Below are 14,415 nucleotides of genomic sequence, written 5' to 3'. Positions count from 1 at the left end.
GGAGCAGAAAAACAAACCCTCCGGAAGTTGCCCATTGTGCTGGCCGAGCAACGTTGGCCCCTGCTCTTGAGATGCTCCCTCTCTCTTGGTGGGAGGGGGAAGCGGGCAAGGACATTCACGCCTCTTTGGAGAAGAAAATGCAAGCCGGGAGCCCCTTCTCCCCAATTCTCTGGAGGAAATGCTTAATTCCAGAGCGGCAGTTATTAGGGAAGAGGGGCGTGTGTTCTAATATAAAGTCAATCGCTTAGCCAAATACAAAGCTTAAGTGCTCTGCAGTAATTAATTTTTTTTGTCTCCCTTGAACGGGAGATTTTCGTGCTAAGGAAAACCACGAGGAAATTAAAAAAAAAAAAAAACCTTGACTTCGGTGGTTGTTCTTTGCTGGCGGCTTTCATTTTTACAATTCCCCCGGTAAATGTTGCAGGCTCATCAAATTCATTCACCGGGGGGCAAATTTCCTTACTCTGTCACCCTCGGCTTGCCTCATTGCCATGTCTTTTGCTGAAACGCGAATTTGAGTTGCGCCGTTACTTCGTTCAGATGGAGAGGGAGGGGTTGACATATTGTCTGACATTTGTTCAGAGGGGAAAAGGTTATTGCTTTTAAGCGAATTTTCACGCCGTGCGGCGTCCCTTTCCCTCTCCTTTTCCTTGGATCTTAGCTCTCCCCCCCCCCCATACACACCCCACCCCACGCGCCCGAGTGATGAATGGGGAACTGTTCGATCTCTTTGTCTGGAAGATGCAAACAGACTTGGGATGCTGAGCAGAGGCGAGGGGGGGGGGAATTACCTCATCCTATGCGCCCGGAGCCAATCGCCGTTCTCCTCTCGTGCCTTCTCCTGGCAGATTGGGGGGCCTCGACCAACCGCAAAAAGCCTTGGCCGTCCCTATGGTGACGGGATTGTATATAGGCAGCCGCCTTAGACGATGTGCTACAGGTTCTCTTACATCGACCGCCTAAGAGTCGCGCTGTAAGAAAGCACCCGCCTCTCTCCGGTTCGAGTTCCCCAAGCTCGGCGACAAAGCAGTAACTATGGTAAGTGTCCGCGGCGGGTCTCCAAAGTGAGGAAGCCGGGAAAAATCGCCGCAAGGCATGTGTCGATGACCCCCTCCGGTGCGCATTTAGACAGATCGCCCCTGTTCCTCCTTTCTCCTTGCTGGATCTTTTCTCTGTCTCTTCCCGCTCCTCTATGGCGGGTCTTTGTTTTCCCGACCAGTTAAACCGTGCATCACTCGGGAGAGCCGTGCAAATGCCGGAAAAAAGGCAATCCTCCATTTCCAACGCTCCAAAGATAGCCTTCTCCCCTAAACGTCGGAGGGAGCCCACCTGCTGGTCCACTGGCTTCAATCTAGACAGTGAAAGACGCAGGTGGCTCCCTGCTCGCCTCGTGACCTCTAATTTCGTCTCCCCCACCCACCCACCAGCATTTTCTGCCGCAGAGGGGGAGCCCCGCTTCGGACCGGAGGCGAGGGCTGACCGGGAGCGGATGTGGAGCAGTTTGTCCTTAAAGCTGCTCTCCTTTTAGGGAAAGAAAGCTCATTGGGTGGTTCTTACTTCCAGGTCAGGGTGTCTCTGCCGGTGCTTGCTTTAAAACACATCATACGGCCTGATCCCTTTTGAATCGCGTTCTTGCATTTTTTAACAACAACAAAATCGGCTTGAAACGATTGAAGCCTGCAAAGGAACGCAATTCAAAAGGCTGTGGACGATTACCGCACCGCCTCATTCATCAGTCGGGGAGAAAAAGGCGTTACCAAATTGGGTGATGGGAACTTTTCGAGGAGGAGGTTGGAGCTCGCCCTGAGAAAGCCGTACGTCTGAGTGGGAGGGTGGACTGCAGCTCGACCCGCCTTTATCTGGAGTTAAATGACATTGAATTCAAAAGGATTCAATTCATGGGAAGAAATTCTGGCCACTCGAGGAGGTCCCAGTGCCGCGATTTCCTCTGAGAAAAGCAGGGATCAGCATCTGAGCTGAACATGCCACGCCCTTTCGAGGCTCTAAAAAAAAAAACACCCTGCCTTAAAACGGAGCATTGTTCCATCATCTGTGTCCGAAAGAGAGAGACTGCCCAGTATCACAGACTGCAGGGCAGAAAAAGTAGATCCCTCCCCTTAGAGCAGCCATGCCCTGCAGCAGATTGGTCTGTCACTGAATAGAAGGCAGAAGGTGACAGAGCAGACAAAGAGTCTCCTCTTTGGCAGATGTGACCAGAATAAATGAGTGGGGAACAATGCTTTTCAGAGTCGCGACAGGGGCTTGCTGTTTTCAACAAGTGCTCTATGGCTGAACTTTCATTTAGAAACATTTTCTAGCAGCCCATTTTTAATCCTGCCTGCAACATTCCTAAAATATTAGGAATTAAAATTTCTAGTTCTGTAACTCTATGTTGGGTGTTTGAGGGAAGGGGTGGTAAGACTGGTGGATGCAGAGTTTTCCCCATATTATATACCTCACACCTACTTTAGGGTTTGATATGGGAGCTTTATCTTCTAGTCCAGCCACCCCATGGATTTAGTTCTTATTTCCAAGCATGGTTCTCAGCAGAGCTGAGGTCAGAGGAAGGAAAACTGGCAAAACAATCTAATGAGATCATGCAGAAATGACTCGTATTAATCCAGGGCACTGCACACACGCCGGCTGTCAGTGTGGGTGTTGCCAGAAAAATCATGGCTAGCTTTATGTTGTACAGCATCTACCCAATGTTCTTGGCCAGGGCGTGGCATTCCTTGGCAGTCTCTGTGGTTGAACTCGGTCCTCTCAAATGATAGAATGTCCTCTAGAACAATAGGCAAGTAAAATGAGAGAATAACTCAGGCTCAGCAGATTCAAATACTGAAGGGTGGGGTGAACACTTTCACTAAGGTGCCTTAGAACCAGACTAATTACATGGCTTTTTTTTTAATTCTTAAATTGAGGGATTTGATGCGGTTTTGCCTCCCAAGTTCACATTTGAAGCTGATTTGTTTTTAAGCAGGAACTAACAGCTGTGGTAATTATTTTTAATTTTACTCGTGAATGTTTTTCTCCAAGTGACCATGCATAAATTCTTATTCCCATATCCTAGCAATAACAAAAGCCCGCACAACTCATTGCAAATTAACCTTCTGTCCTCTTAGAATATACTAATATATAAACCGGTTTATACAATTTTTTCACATTTAGCGTGAGTGCATCTCCATCCACGTTGGCCAAGCCGGTGTCCAGATTGGTAATGCCTGCTGGGAGCTCTACTGCCTTGAACATGGCATCCAGCCAGATGGGCAGATGCCCAGCGATAAGACCATTGGGGGAGGAGATGACTCCTTCAACACCTTCTTCAGTGAGACTGGAGCTGGCAAACACGTCCCCAGGGCTGTGTTTGTGGATTTGGAGCCAACAGTGATTGGTGAGTGTAAATATCAAAATGCCCTACTGACTGTGAGTCCAACTTTTCCCATACGCTACAAAAAGGTTAGTGAGGATTTATTTAATTTATATTGCCACCTATTCTGTATTTGAATAGCAAAAGAATCGGTGACAATGAATTAGATCAAAGGAATAATATTTCACACACACAAAAAAAATCTCAAAAATACAACTTCTGGGTTATAATTGGATTGTGTCTTCTGATAGGAAAGTAATTTTGTTTTGGGTCCTCATAGATGAAGTGCGCACTGGAACCTATCGTCAGCTATTCCACCCTGAGCAACTGATCACTGGCAAAGAAGATGCTGCTAACAACTATGCCAGGGGGCATTACACCATTGGCAAAGAGATCATTGACTTGGTCCTTGACAGGATTAGAAAACTGGTAACTATTTTGTCTTAAGGATTATCTGTAATACAAAGAATAGAAAACAAGCAGCAATGACTTATCTAATTCTGATGAATATCATCCCAAAACATTACGGCCAACAAAAATACTTCACAGTTGCTGTATACTTCCTGTATAATAATTATGAATATATATTAGAATTTGTAACATTTATGACTGGAAACTTAATTGTCTTAATTAAAGACAACTTAATTAACAAGCTGATAAGTCTAAGAAAACAGACAAAAGATAGTTTTACTTTTACCTATATTCTTTAGATAATTATTTAGATATACGTTAACTTTTATTTGTTCCAACAGGCTGACCAGTGCACAGGTCTCCAGGGTTTTCTGGTCTTCCACAGTTTTGGTGGTGGTACTGGCTCTGGCTTTACATCCTTGTTGATGGAGCGCCTGTCCGTTGACTATGGCAAGAAGTCCAAGCTGGAGTTCTCCATCTACCCAGCTCCCCAAGTATCCACAGCTGTCGTTGAGCCCTACAACTCCATCCTGACCACCCACACCACCTTGGAGCACTCCGACTGTGCCTTCATGGTAGACAACGAAGCCATCTATGACATTTGCCGACGAAACCTTGACATCGAGCGCCCCACCTACACCAATTTGAACAGGTTGATAGGCCAGATTGTGTCCTCCATCACAGCTTCCCTGCGATTTGATGGTGCCCTGAATGTAGATCTCACAGAATTCCAGACCAACTTGGTGCCCTACCCCAGAATCCATTTCCCTCTGGCGACCTATGCGCCAGTCATCTCTGCTGAAAAAGCCTACCACGAGCAGCTTTCTGTAGCAGAGATCACCAATGCTTGCTTTGAGCCAGCTAATCAGATGGTGAAATGTGACCCTCGTCACGGTAAATACATGGCCTGCTGCCTGTTGTACCGTGGTGATGTTGTTCCCAAAGATGTCAATGCTGCTATTGCCACCATCAAGACCAAACGTACCATCCAGTTCGTGGACTGGTGCCCCACCGGTTTCAAGGTTGGTATCAACTACCAGCCGCCGACCGTGGTCCCCGGAGGTGACCTGGCCAAGGTGCAGCGTGCTGTCTGCATGCTGAGCAACACCACAGCCATTGCTGAGGCCTGGGCCCGCCTGGACCATAAGTTTGATCTGATGTATGCCAAGCGTGCCTTTGTCCACTGGTACGTTGGGGAAGGGATGGAAGAAGGGGAATTCTCAGAGGCTCGGGAGGACATGGCTGCTCTGGAGAAGGATTATGAGGAAGTGGGTGTGGATTCTGTTGAAGGAGAGGGTGAAGAGGAAGGAGAGGAATACTAAAGCAAAATGTCACAATGGTGCTGCTCATACAGGGAATATTAAGCTATTTAACAACATTAAGGTTTTGGTCTGATCAGTTAATTCGTGCATATTCAGATACCATTGTTATCCGTACAGTAACTGATCTGTGCTTTAAAACATGAAATGTTATAAGCCCAAACCATCCACTAAGGTTTTGGGTTTGTGAATAAAAGGCATTCCCTGTCCTAGAGATGAGTGTGTTGTGTCTTTATTTGTTGCATATTCCTGTGGTAGAATTACTAGCCAGTGGTCATATTTTTACATTATGCAAGAAAAAGCACTACACTACTACAACAGTACAGATTAGTGTGTTCAGGTTGGAAGGGGCAACTCCTTCCCTGCGAAATTAAGTACATAAATGTAACATGACAGATATGTCCCAATGTGTCTAGAAACACATTATTTAAGGGCTGAGACATAGGTAGAATGAGCCAACTAAACTGGGAAATTAGAAAATCCTGGAAGACGGCAACAGCAAACTGCTCCCATATTGTTGACAAGTACAGATAGTATACGGATATATACAATACTGTGATTGAGTTCAGCTCAAAATATTTAATTTAGCTGGCCAGAATGACAGTCCCTCCTTCCACAATTCAAGCTAAATTATAACTTCCATAAACCCACAGAAAATTTTCAAAAAAAGACATGAAAAGGCAATGGTCTTTACCATATCCTCTTTAATTTCAGAGAGATAAGACAGGAATTGCATTTATATGACATTTAGATGAACCATTTTTATATACTGATTTCAAGATAAAATTAAGCAAAACACAAAGGTCTTGTCTTAGCAAAAATCTGATTTTGTTCTAAAAAAGTGAAACTGCTGTCCTGAATTCATTTACTTGGGAACAAGTTCCTCTGAATTTATTAAGGTTTCTTTCTGATTTTGTATGTTTATTAATTAAATTTATATGCTGCCCATCTTGCCATCCAAAGGGTGTCTACACTATTTTTATAGAGTTCTGCTGTAACTCAGTAAAACATCAATAATTTTGTTCGAGTCTCAGACATACAAGTAAACAATCTACATATTTTATAAAATAAGGTAAAAGAGGTGGGTGTAAAATTAGGTAGTTATACTGAAAAAGGCCAAACTGATACAATTCATCTTTGGAATAAAAACATCTAAGGGATATATTAAAACAGGGTGCTAAATATGACATGTTTTAATATAAATATAGTTTCATTGTAAAGAATCTTATTAAAAAGTTATTTTTAGATCTTAAAGGACTGTTATTCTCATGGAGGAAAGCAAATGATATTTTCTTGTGAACTGCCATTAACTTACTAATTGCAATTAGGTAAGTTGTCTATCATATATATAGTGATGCACCTATAGGTATGGAAACTATTCTGTTCCAAATTGTTATATTTTTTTTGCACTTCTGCCAATAAGGTGTTTTATATGAATATAATTCTTATTGTTTTGTGGGGAACTCTCTACCTCAGTCATTTTGCATATTATATGAAATACATTTAAGTTTTATCAACAATTGTCAGTCACTGCGAGTAATGCCTTTGCTGAACAGATTTGAGATAAACCAAACTGGGGTGAACCTGGCAAGAGTGCTGACAATTTTCCCTTCTATTCCCACATAGCAAGACGACCAGTAAATTTGTATCAAAAAAATATCCCACTGACAGATTTGTAACATAGACAATGAGCCCATACTGAAGCAGGAGACAGTTTTTAATGCAGTTATGTCAGCTTCCTACTGCTCTACCTCACAATCTTTCTCTGCTTCACCAACCTGTCAATATAACTATTTTGCAGCAGAAGTCTAGCAATTTTCATAAGTATACAATCAATACAATACAAATGAAAACAACAATGCAAACTTTACACAAGAATAAAAATTGTAAGTGTAGAAAGAAAAAAAATATATAGTAAAGAAAATTAAAATATATAAAGAAATTACTTTCCCTTTTATCACAAATATATTTTAATAAATCATCACCTTTTAAAGTAAAACAAATGATTTATTCTTGTTATTCCTTTGTATATTCCTTTTAATTATTACCCATCACTTCTTTTGTATATCCAATAGAGTATTTTTTTTCCATATAATTCTTATAGCCTTTGATATTTAAATCACTTTTGTATGTCCAGTAGAGCATTTTTTCCCATATCATTCTTATAAGCCTGATATTTAAATCTACAGTCTCAGAGTTGTCACATAAAACTTAGTCCTCTTTCATGACATCTTTCAAACATTATGTAAAGATACAGATATTCTTAAAATTAATGTTAGAGTCCATTGTTCAAATGTATCTGCAATATATCCAATATTACAATATTTTACTTCATCAACTGTAAATCACATTTAAACGTTCTTTAAGCTGCTGGATTTTTTCTTTAATGGCTTCTTAGCTTTTCTACAATTACCTTATTTTTCTGAAGCCCTTGGATTTTTATGCATCTGTTTCAATGGATCTAGCCCAACCTTGCCAGATAAAAGCCTACACTAGCCCAAATCTACCCTATCATACTTTTGAGCTATTGATGGTGGCGCTCCTATACTAGGCTGCTGATGTTGAGAGGGAGTTGGAATGAAGCTAAAGGAGTCTACCTACAATCACTGTCTTCAAATCGTCTTACAGTAACACTGTTAAGGGCAGGCCTACTCTCAAGCCTTGCTAGTAAGCCAAGCTAGGGAATAGTTGCTGGAGAAACACAAATTATATCGCCAGGTGAAAAACTGGAGGAATCCACATTAACGCTATGCAGAAGACACTATTTAATACACAACAATACCTATCCACAATACCTAGGTCCTAGGTTCACAAGACATAGTAAAACCAAAACCAGGTAGGAAGGTTTTATTAAATTAAGCTAAAAACTGCAAAGTGATACTACAGGTTACAGCTAGCCAACACATCAGAAGCACTTAATACCTAAGTGCATCATAGCACTGGTGAAATGAAATGTTTCATCCTTGGCAGTCCAAGCTACCTGTTATAAAGGAGAGTGCTATACATGCCACCTTGAGCCACTGCAGTATAGAATGAAATTATCTTCGGATGTTTTTTTTAAAAAAAGGCTGGAGAAAATACAGTGTCCGACGTTTGTCCCCTGGCTGAAAGCAGAAAGATCGGCGGCCACACATGCCCCCAAAACGGGAGCTAAATGCGCAGCCCGGCTGCCGACAGGAAGTGGAAGAACCAGCATGGCCCCTCCCTGTCTGGGGAATGTGTGTCACGGCTTGTGCCAAGTGCTGCCGGGGTTTGGTGGCGATTTAGGGCAGGCGACACATCACCCGAAAGTAGACCCGATTTTGCCGTGTACCACACCATAGCGGGGCGAGGGGAAGCAGGGCAACATAAACCAGGGCATACAGAGTCCTGCTGATGGGAAAACGGGACCGGGGGTGGGGGAGACAATTGAAAGGAGGCATCATCAATATCGCGCGCGCTTAGGAGACTGAATAAGAAGCTGCAATTCACCGGGAATGTTTGAGAGGATTAGAAAAGAGATTCGGTTTGTGCAAGGCTGCGGCTAGGTGAGGGAGGGCCTGGTGGATAAGTGTTACAAGAGATGCCGCAATCTTAACTACAAATGGTACCGGCAGAGCGAGCACGTGCAAGAGAAAAGATGGCGCTTCTTCTGTAAGGCGTCCTCGCTCCCTTCTTCCTGACTCCGCATTTTCGCATCTCCGGAGATGCAAATCTAATTTTCTGCTGGTGTACAGAATAGAATAGCAACGTTGCGGGAAAAGGACTGCCTCTTTTTTTCCCTTCAGTCCTAGCCCGATTCTTCTCATACATGGCGCAACTGAGAACGCTTTGTTCATTATTCAGCATCTTTTTCGGCTCTCTTTTTTTCTCCCTACTCTGCGACAAGGACGTGGCGTTTAGGTGCCTCTGTCGGGAGGCTTGCAGACTGCAGTCGCCAAAACGCAGCCTCTGGTCGTCATCGGTGCCGCAGTTTTTCTCTGCAGGAAAAAACTGCAGTCTCACTTCACCCCCGCTCTGCAGCTCTGTTATTTATGGCTTCCGGAACATTCCTAATGTTCTCCATCTTTTGATCCAGTTTAATCCTTGCCCACGTGAGCACGCAAGTTTCTTTGGTCTTTAAACTAGGATAAAGGGTATTTTTGTGAGCCGTTTGGTTCAGCGCCTGATCATGCTGCAGGTTCAATGAGCAACAAACTAATTAATACAAAACGAAGTTGTTACTTTATTTCTTTTCTTCAGTTGCCCATCCTTACAAAGATCACCCTCAATTCCGTCGGAAGGAAATGCGGAATGAACTTAGATTGAACCTCGCATAAAAAAACACGTCGGTTATTTGAACAAATATGCAGAAGCCTTTGCAGCTGTCGACCATTTGTCTTTTCCCCCACCCAATTCCAGCAAGACTTGGAACGTTACAAATGTTTGAATGCTGCATCATTTAAATGCTATTTTAACAGTATATGACTTGCGCTGAAAAATTACTGTAAATGAGTAAATTGAGGTGGAGGGAGAATTGCAAAATACAACCCCCCCCCCATCTGTTCTTGAAATGTCAAGGGAATTTATTTGTTCCTTTATGGCAGGCAGATTTAAATGGAGAGTAAGTACCTATTTGTGGTGATTATCTCCTTGGTGATACAGTGTAACACGAATTGGTTCTTCCTGTACAAATGATGTCCTAGATTTTGCTTTTGCCTGAAGAATTATGTGTATCTTTCTTGATTTACCACGTCAGAATTGCCACTCCGAAGGATTCATCTCTTTGGGTTCCTCTACATAAGAGTTTGTTAAAAGATGGGCGGAGATACGTTTTAAATAATTTAAAATATTAAATTTTTACACCTTATCTTTGAACGACTGTAACTCGTTCCTGCAAGGCTTTTCAGTGCAAATAGACATGAGCGTTTCATTTAAAAAAATATTTCGTTTAAGACTTTGCTGGGCTGCTTCCTGGTTAGAGGAAGAACGGATTACTTCGCCGCTTCAGTTATGCGATTCCCCCCCCGCCCTTCCACCCACCAAAAAGTCTCCTGTTTCCCATAGCAAAAGGCGGGTCATTGGTCTCAGCCAATCACCGATTATGAGCTCACAGATGGACGTGGAGGTTGGGCCAATGGCAACCGCGTAATCAGTTCATTATACTAAATACATGTAAGGCCAGCTTCCTCACCCAGCCCTGAGAGTGAGATGTGATATAAAAGCAGCGGGGCGGCCCCTTCCTCTTCCATTCTGTTACTTACATCGACTCTTAGCTTGTCGGGAGAAGTAACATCCGAGGCTTCCATTTAATTCCCCCTTCTCCTGTTTCTTGCCATTCCTTCGTCAGCATCATGGTAAGTGGTGATAGTGGTGGAGGAGGAGAAGGGAGGGACGGCTCGGAAGAGAATAGATGCTGAGCCAAGAGAACCTCCGATTTGGGTGGTGGTGGTTGCGAGGGATGGGGTGGGTTGCGTGGGAGGTGGTGAAAACGTGGAGGCTGGGCGGGAATTCTCGGAGAGTCAGACAGAAATCCAGCAAGGGATGCGGGGGAGGGAAAGGGGAGATGCCCTTATTAGCTTTCTCCAGCCACGCGCCCTCCAGATGGTGGCAATAGGAGCTGTAAAACATTAAGGTAAAAAGGAGGAGAGGTAGGGAAGACCATAGATGGTTAATTCCTAGAAAGGGGTTCCGGTTCGACTGTCCCGAGCGGAACGGAGGGTTGACGTGGGCTTGGCGGGCGATCCAGGGAAACGGGCGGAGAGAACGATGGGGAGGCGGTTCTGCTTGCGCTGGCCGCGGCTTGAGCCCGAAGGGCGGGAACGTGGGTCACTCGCATTCCGAAAACTGCGGGGGGGGGCACGCGGGGAATGTTCTGGAACAGCCTTCCCAGCTCCGGGGACCTCTGGATGCGCAGCTAGCTGGGTTTTTTTTTTTAAAGGTACAATAGCGCAAGGCGTCTTGAGGACGCCAGTTGGATTGCGCTGTCCTGGAAAGTGGGCGGGAGGCTTTCCCCCCCCACCCCACCGGCTTCGTTGTCTTGAAAGAGACGACCGAGAGGTTGGGGGGGGGAGGGAAGATTGTAGAAAAGCTGGCCGCCTTTATCCTACGCCGATCATCCCGTTAGTCACGATACTCGCACAAAGTGATTCATTGTTTCTCGCTGCAAGTCCTGCAATGGACTAGGAGTTCGTACGCCCCGCCTACGTTCAAGAGAGCGCGAAAAAGCCCTCAGGGTTTTTAAAAGATTGATTTGAATCCACTCCTAACCAGCCTAACCCTAATAGACCACTACGTCGCCCTGGGCTATCGTAAGGCCGGCCAACTGCGAAATGTTTCGCTCGCTTCCCTTCAGGGCAGAAACCGGCGGTTTTCCTCGGCCTCTCCCGTGCCAGCCGTTACACTTCCCGCGCAGGATGCCGGTCTTCCTCGAGCGAAGGAGCCGCGTGCGCATGCGTGCTCCTTCGAAATGGGCGCTGAAACTGCTCTGGTGGAGCTGCGCGAGCGCTTTTTGTTACTTGGAACAACTAACTGCCCACTAGCCAAATGAATCGGTTTTCCAAACGGAAAGCACATCCAAACTCCTAATTCAGTGGGAGACAAAACAAGTTCTAAACACCTCACAGGAAGATAGGCATGGTGGGGGGAAGCGGTCATCTGAATCTCTAGCTCAAGAGTCTTCAAACTTGGCAAATTTAAGACTTCTGGAGGTCAACTCCCAAATTCCTGAGCTAACATGACTAGAGGAGGAATTTTGGGAGTTGACGTCCACAAGTCTTAAACTTGCCAAGTTTGAAGACCCCTGCTCTAGCTAGAGGAGGATGGTGGCATAAGGTGGGTGTCTGGACCCCACAGTTCAATGGAAGAGATATGAGGCAGTCCCTCAAATGACATGGCTCTGGCATGAAGGGCTTTATGAATGACAAAATTGAAGGCACCTAAGTTTGTGAAATAGTGGTATTAGACACATTATGGTACCCCCATCATAATTTTTGCTGCTGTATTCTGGCTCAGTTGTTTGTTAAAAGTGTGGCCCTATGTAAAATACCTTGCAATTATTTTAAGTGAGGTGGCCAAGGCATGGATCACTAATCTCTCACTTTGCAAAAAAAAAAAAAAGTGCAGTTGGCATGCAAGGTGAGCTATTCAAAGAATCTTTTTGTCATAACTGGTACTTGCTCTCAAGGCAGGAACCATGAGTATAGGAGGATTCCCAAATTGTACCCAGTTCTGTCTTGAGGAATGCTGTCCCATTGACACCTAAAAATAGAATATCTACAAATCTAGTGGGTTCCAAAGCCTTTAATCTCCAGACTGAAGGCATCACTTAGTTGGCCAGCTTAATAATGTACTTAACATCCCTCCCGATACTGTCTGGAACTGACCTAGGATGAAGGAGGAAAACCACTGTAACATGGTGCCTTCTACTCCTATCTTCTCCACCATCCCCAAATTTGTGCTGAGAACCAGCACAAATCATCTGCAACTGTCATTAATGCCATCTCACTGCTGTATTCCAGTCTGAAAGTTGACTCAAGGGTCTATACTCTAGATTAAAAGGGGAAGTTTAGTGCTATGACAAAAATGGTCTAGCAATATTAGATCCAGGGATGGGTTTTGGAGGGATTATAGATCCACCGTCTCTTTTAAGAAGTACCAGAACCATACTATTTCTTAAGGGCATATTTCATGCAACACACATCTTCCAATAGGCCTTTAGCCACTTAGGGAGAGACACAGATACATGAATGCTTATTTTCCCATGATCAACAGACTTGGAGCTTCCCAGATAACTCCAGACTGCCTCAAATCCTCTCCAAAAGATCTAAATAGCCAAAAGTCAATTTCAGATCAGGTTCAAGCAATTCTGTCTCACAGATCCATCAAATAGTCTTCACAGCAATTCTGCAGATGTACTCCAGACCAAATCCTACCTAGGAGGGACTGGGTCAGTTGAATAGAACTGCTTGCTGTCTATCTGCAGATGCAATAATAGAGAAGATGTGACATTTTACCGCAGGATAATAATGGCTCTTGATCACATTTGCTCTTTATTTTTCCCCAGAGGTGCTCTGGGTGATCTGCTTTATCTCTCTTGAGAACCAGAGAATTTTCTGAGATCTTTAAACAATGAAAAATTCATATAGGCATGGTCCAATCTAAGGTTATAACTCTCCTCTGTTCCAGATAGTGACTTGAACAAAGCCACAGGAATAATCCCATTTTTTTTCTGCTCAAATCCATTAGGTCCCACCAAGCCCCTTGGGCACACTAAATAGATTCTTTCTACAGAGGGGAGTGGCTGCATTGAGCAGCTCTGCACTGCAGTGGGAAAGCTGATACAGTAGCAATAATTTACTGATACTTAACATTATCGACAAAACTTGCCTTTCAACCACAACTTTTGAGGTTACATTCATACTGTATATGTATCTATGCTGTTCGTTTAACTGGGAATCACTCAAACCATTTTTTAAATTGATAGGTCACACTGAATCATAAACCAGAAATCTGGAATACAAAAATTAAGATAATCACTAGATGACAGAAAAAAAAATCTAATGGTTATGCAGCTGGATTTTTGCTCTTGGAATGTGATATCCCTGTAAAAACCAACCATTGACCAATAAGCTAACAGCCGTGGTTGGCTAATTTGTAATTTAAAGTTCCCTGTGATCCATTTCTGCTCTGATGTATTGTAAAATACATATGGTTAAAGTCGTCTGTTTTCAAATCTTCAAGATCCAGATCGCATCCCTTTTAAAATCTTCCCTGAATTTTGTAATTGATTATCCTTTGCAATTTAGATTATGTTAGACTTCTTGCAAGTACAAGTATGTGCATTGGGTGCATAAGTTCATAATGTCCTGCAGATGCCATTGCAGATCTAACATAAAAATCATGCTTTCATCGTGCACCCCTATAGAAAAGTGCACACAGAAGTCAATATAAACATCAGTGAAATGTGTGCATGTTTCAAGTACATGGCTGAAACAATTTAGTGGTCATAAGAAGAATTTAGTACAGTTCTCAGATTTGAACAGCTTATCTGCCTCTTTAGAAGGCAGTCTCCTGTCATTTAAAAGACTTAATTGCCAGACATCTTTGTGCCATCTGTTGAGTCTAAGATTCTTAACAAGCTCTTAAAGGAATGTGTTACAACAGGTGGTGCTCAGCAGGTTGAGCTGGGTCTGTGTAATGAACACAAATTCATGAAGGGAGTTCAGGAGGATGGGCATGTGCCAGGAATTTAAAGTAAGGCCTTAGATAAATCAAGCAACAGTCTGTAAGCAGATGTTCCACAGAGGAAATCAATGCTAGGAGGGAAAACTGCGTGTCCTGCTTCCTTTTTGTAGACGA

General features: G+C 43.6%; 2 protein-coding genes and 1 long non-coding RNA gene across 4 annotated transcripts in view; 2 read left to right on the top strand and 1 right to left on the bottom strand.

Annotated features, from left to right (window-relative positions):
- The first annotated feature begins 898 nt into the window (after positions 1 to 898).
- Positions 899 to 5,311, top strand: TUBA1A (tubulin alpha 1a). Its single transcript, XM_026711193.2, has 4 exons — positions 899 to 1,038; positions 3,169 to 3,391; positions 3,648 to 3,796; positions 4,120 to 5,311. The coding sequence occupies exons 1-4, from the start codon at positions 1,036 to 1,038 to the stop codon at positions 5,098 to 5,100; spliced, it is 1,356 nt and encodes a 451-aa protein (XP_026566978.2). The 5' UTR covers positions 899 to 1,035; the 3' UTR covers positions 5,101 to 5,311.
- LOC113443157 (tubulin alpha-1B chain) overlaps positions 946 to 14,415 on the top strand; it is a 16,896-nt gene continuing 3,426 nt past the window's right edge. Inside the window, exon 1 of one of the 2 annotated variants that reach the window (XM_087925105.1) lies at positions 946 to 1,038. In XM_087925105.1, coding sequence (XP_087781231.1) covers positions 1,036 to 1,038 — 3 coding nt within the window. In that variant the 5' untranslated portion in view covers positions 946 to 1,035. Of the gene's footprint in view, positions 1,039 to 10,304; positions 10,413 to 14,415 lie in introns of those variants that run through there. The other variant, XM_026711192.2, reaches the window with a different exon arrangement.
- LOC148127049 (uncharacterized) lies at positions 10,854 to 11,187 on the bottom strand. The gene is made up of 2 exons (XR_015741881.1): positions 11,083 to 11,187; positions 10,854 to 11,044 (listed from the first exon to the last, which is right to left on the bottom strand). It is a non-coding gene; the product is annotated as an uncharacterized LOC148127049 (long non-coding RNA).

Source organism: Pseudonaja textilis, chromosome 2 (genome assembly GCF_049901715.1).
Source record: "Pseudonaja textilis isolate UNSWEBS1 chromosome 2, rPseTex1.2, whole genome shotgun sequence".
Classification (NCBI taxonomy): Eukaryota; Metazoa; Chordata; class Lepidosauria; order Squamata; family Elapidae; genus Pseudonaja; species Pseudonaja textilis.
Note: the sequence above shows the minus strand (reverse complement) of the source record. Positions and strands in the feature narration are given on the sequence as shown.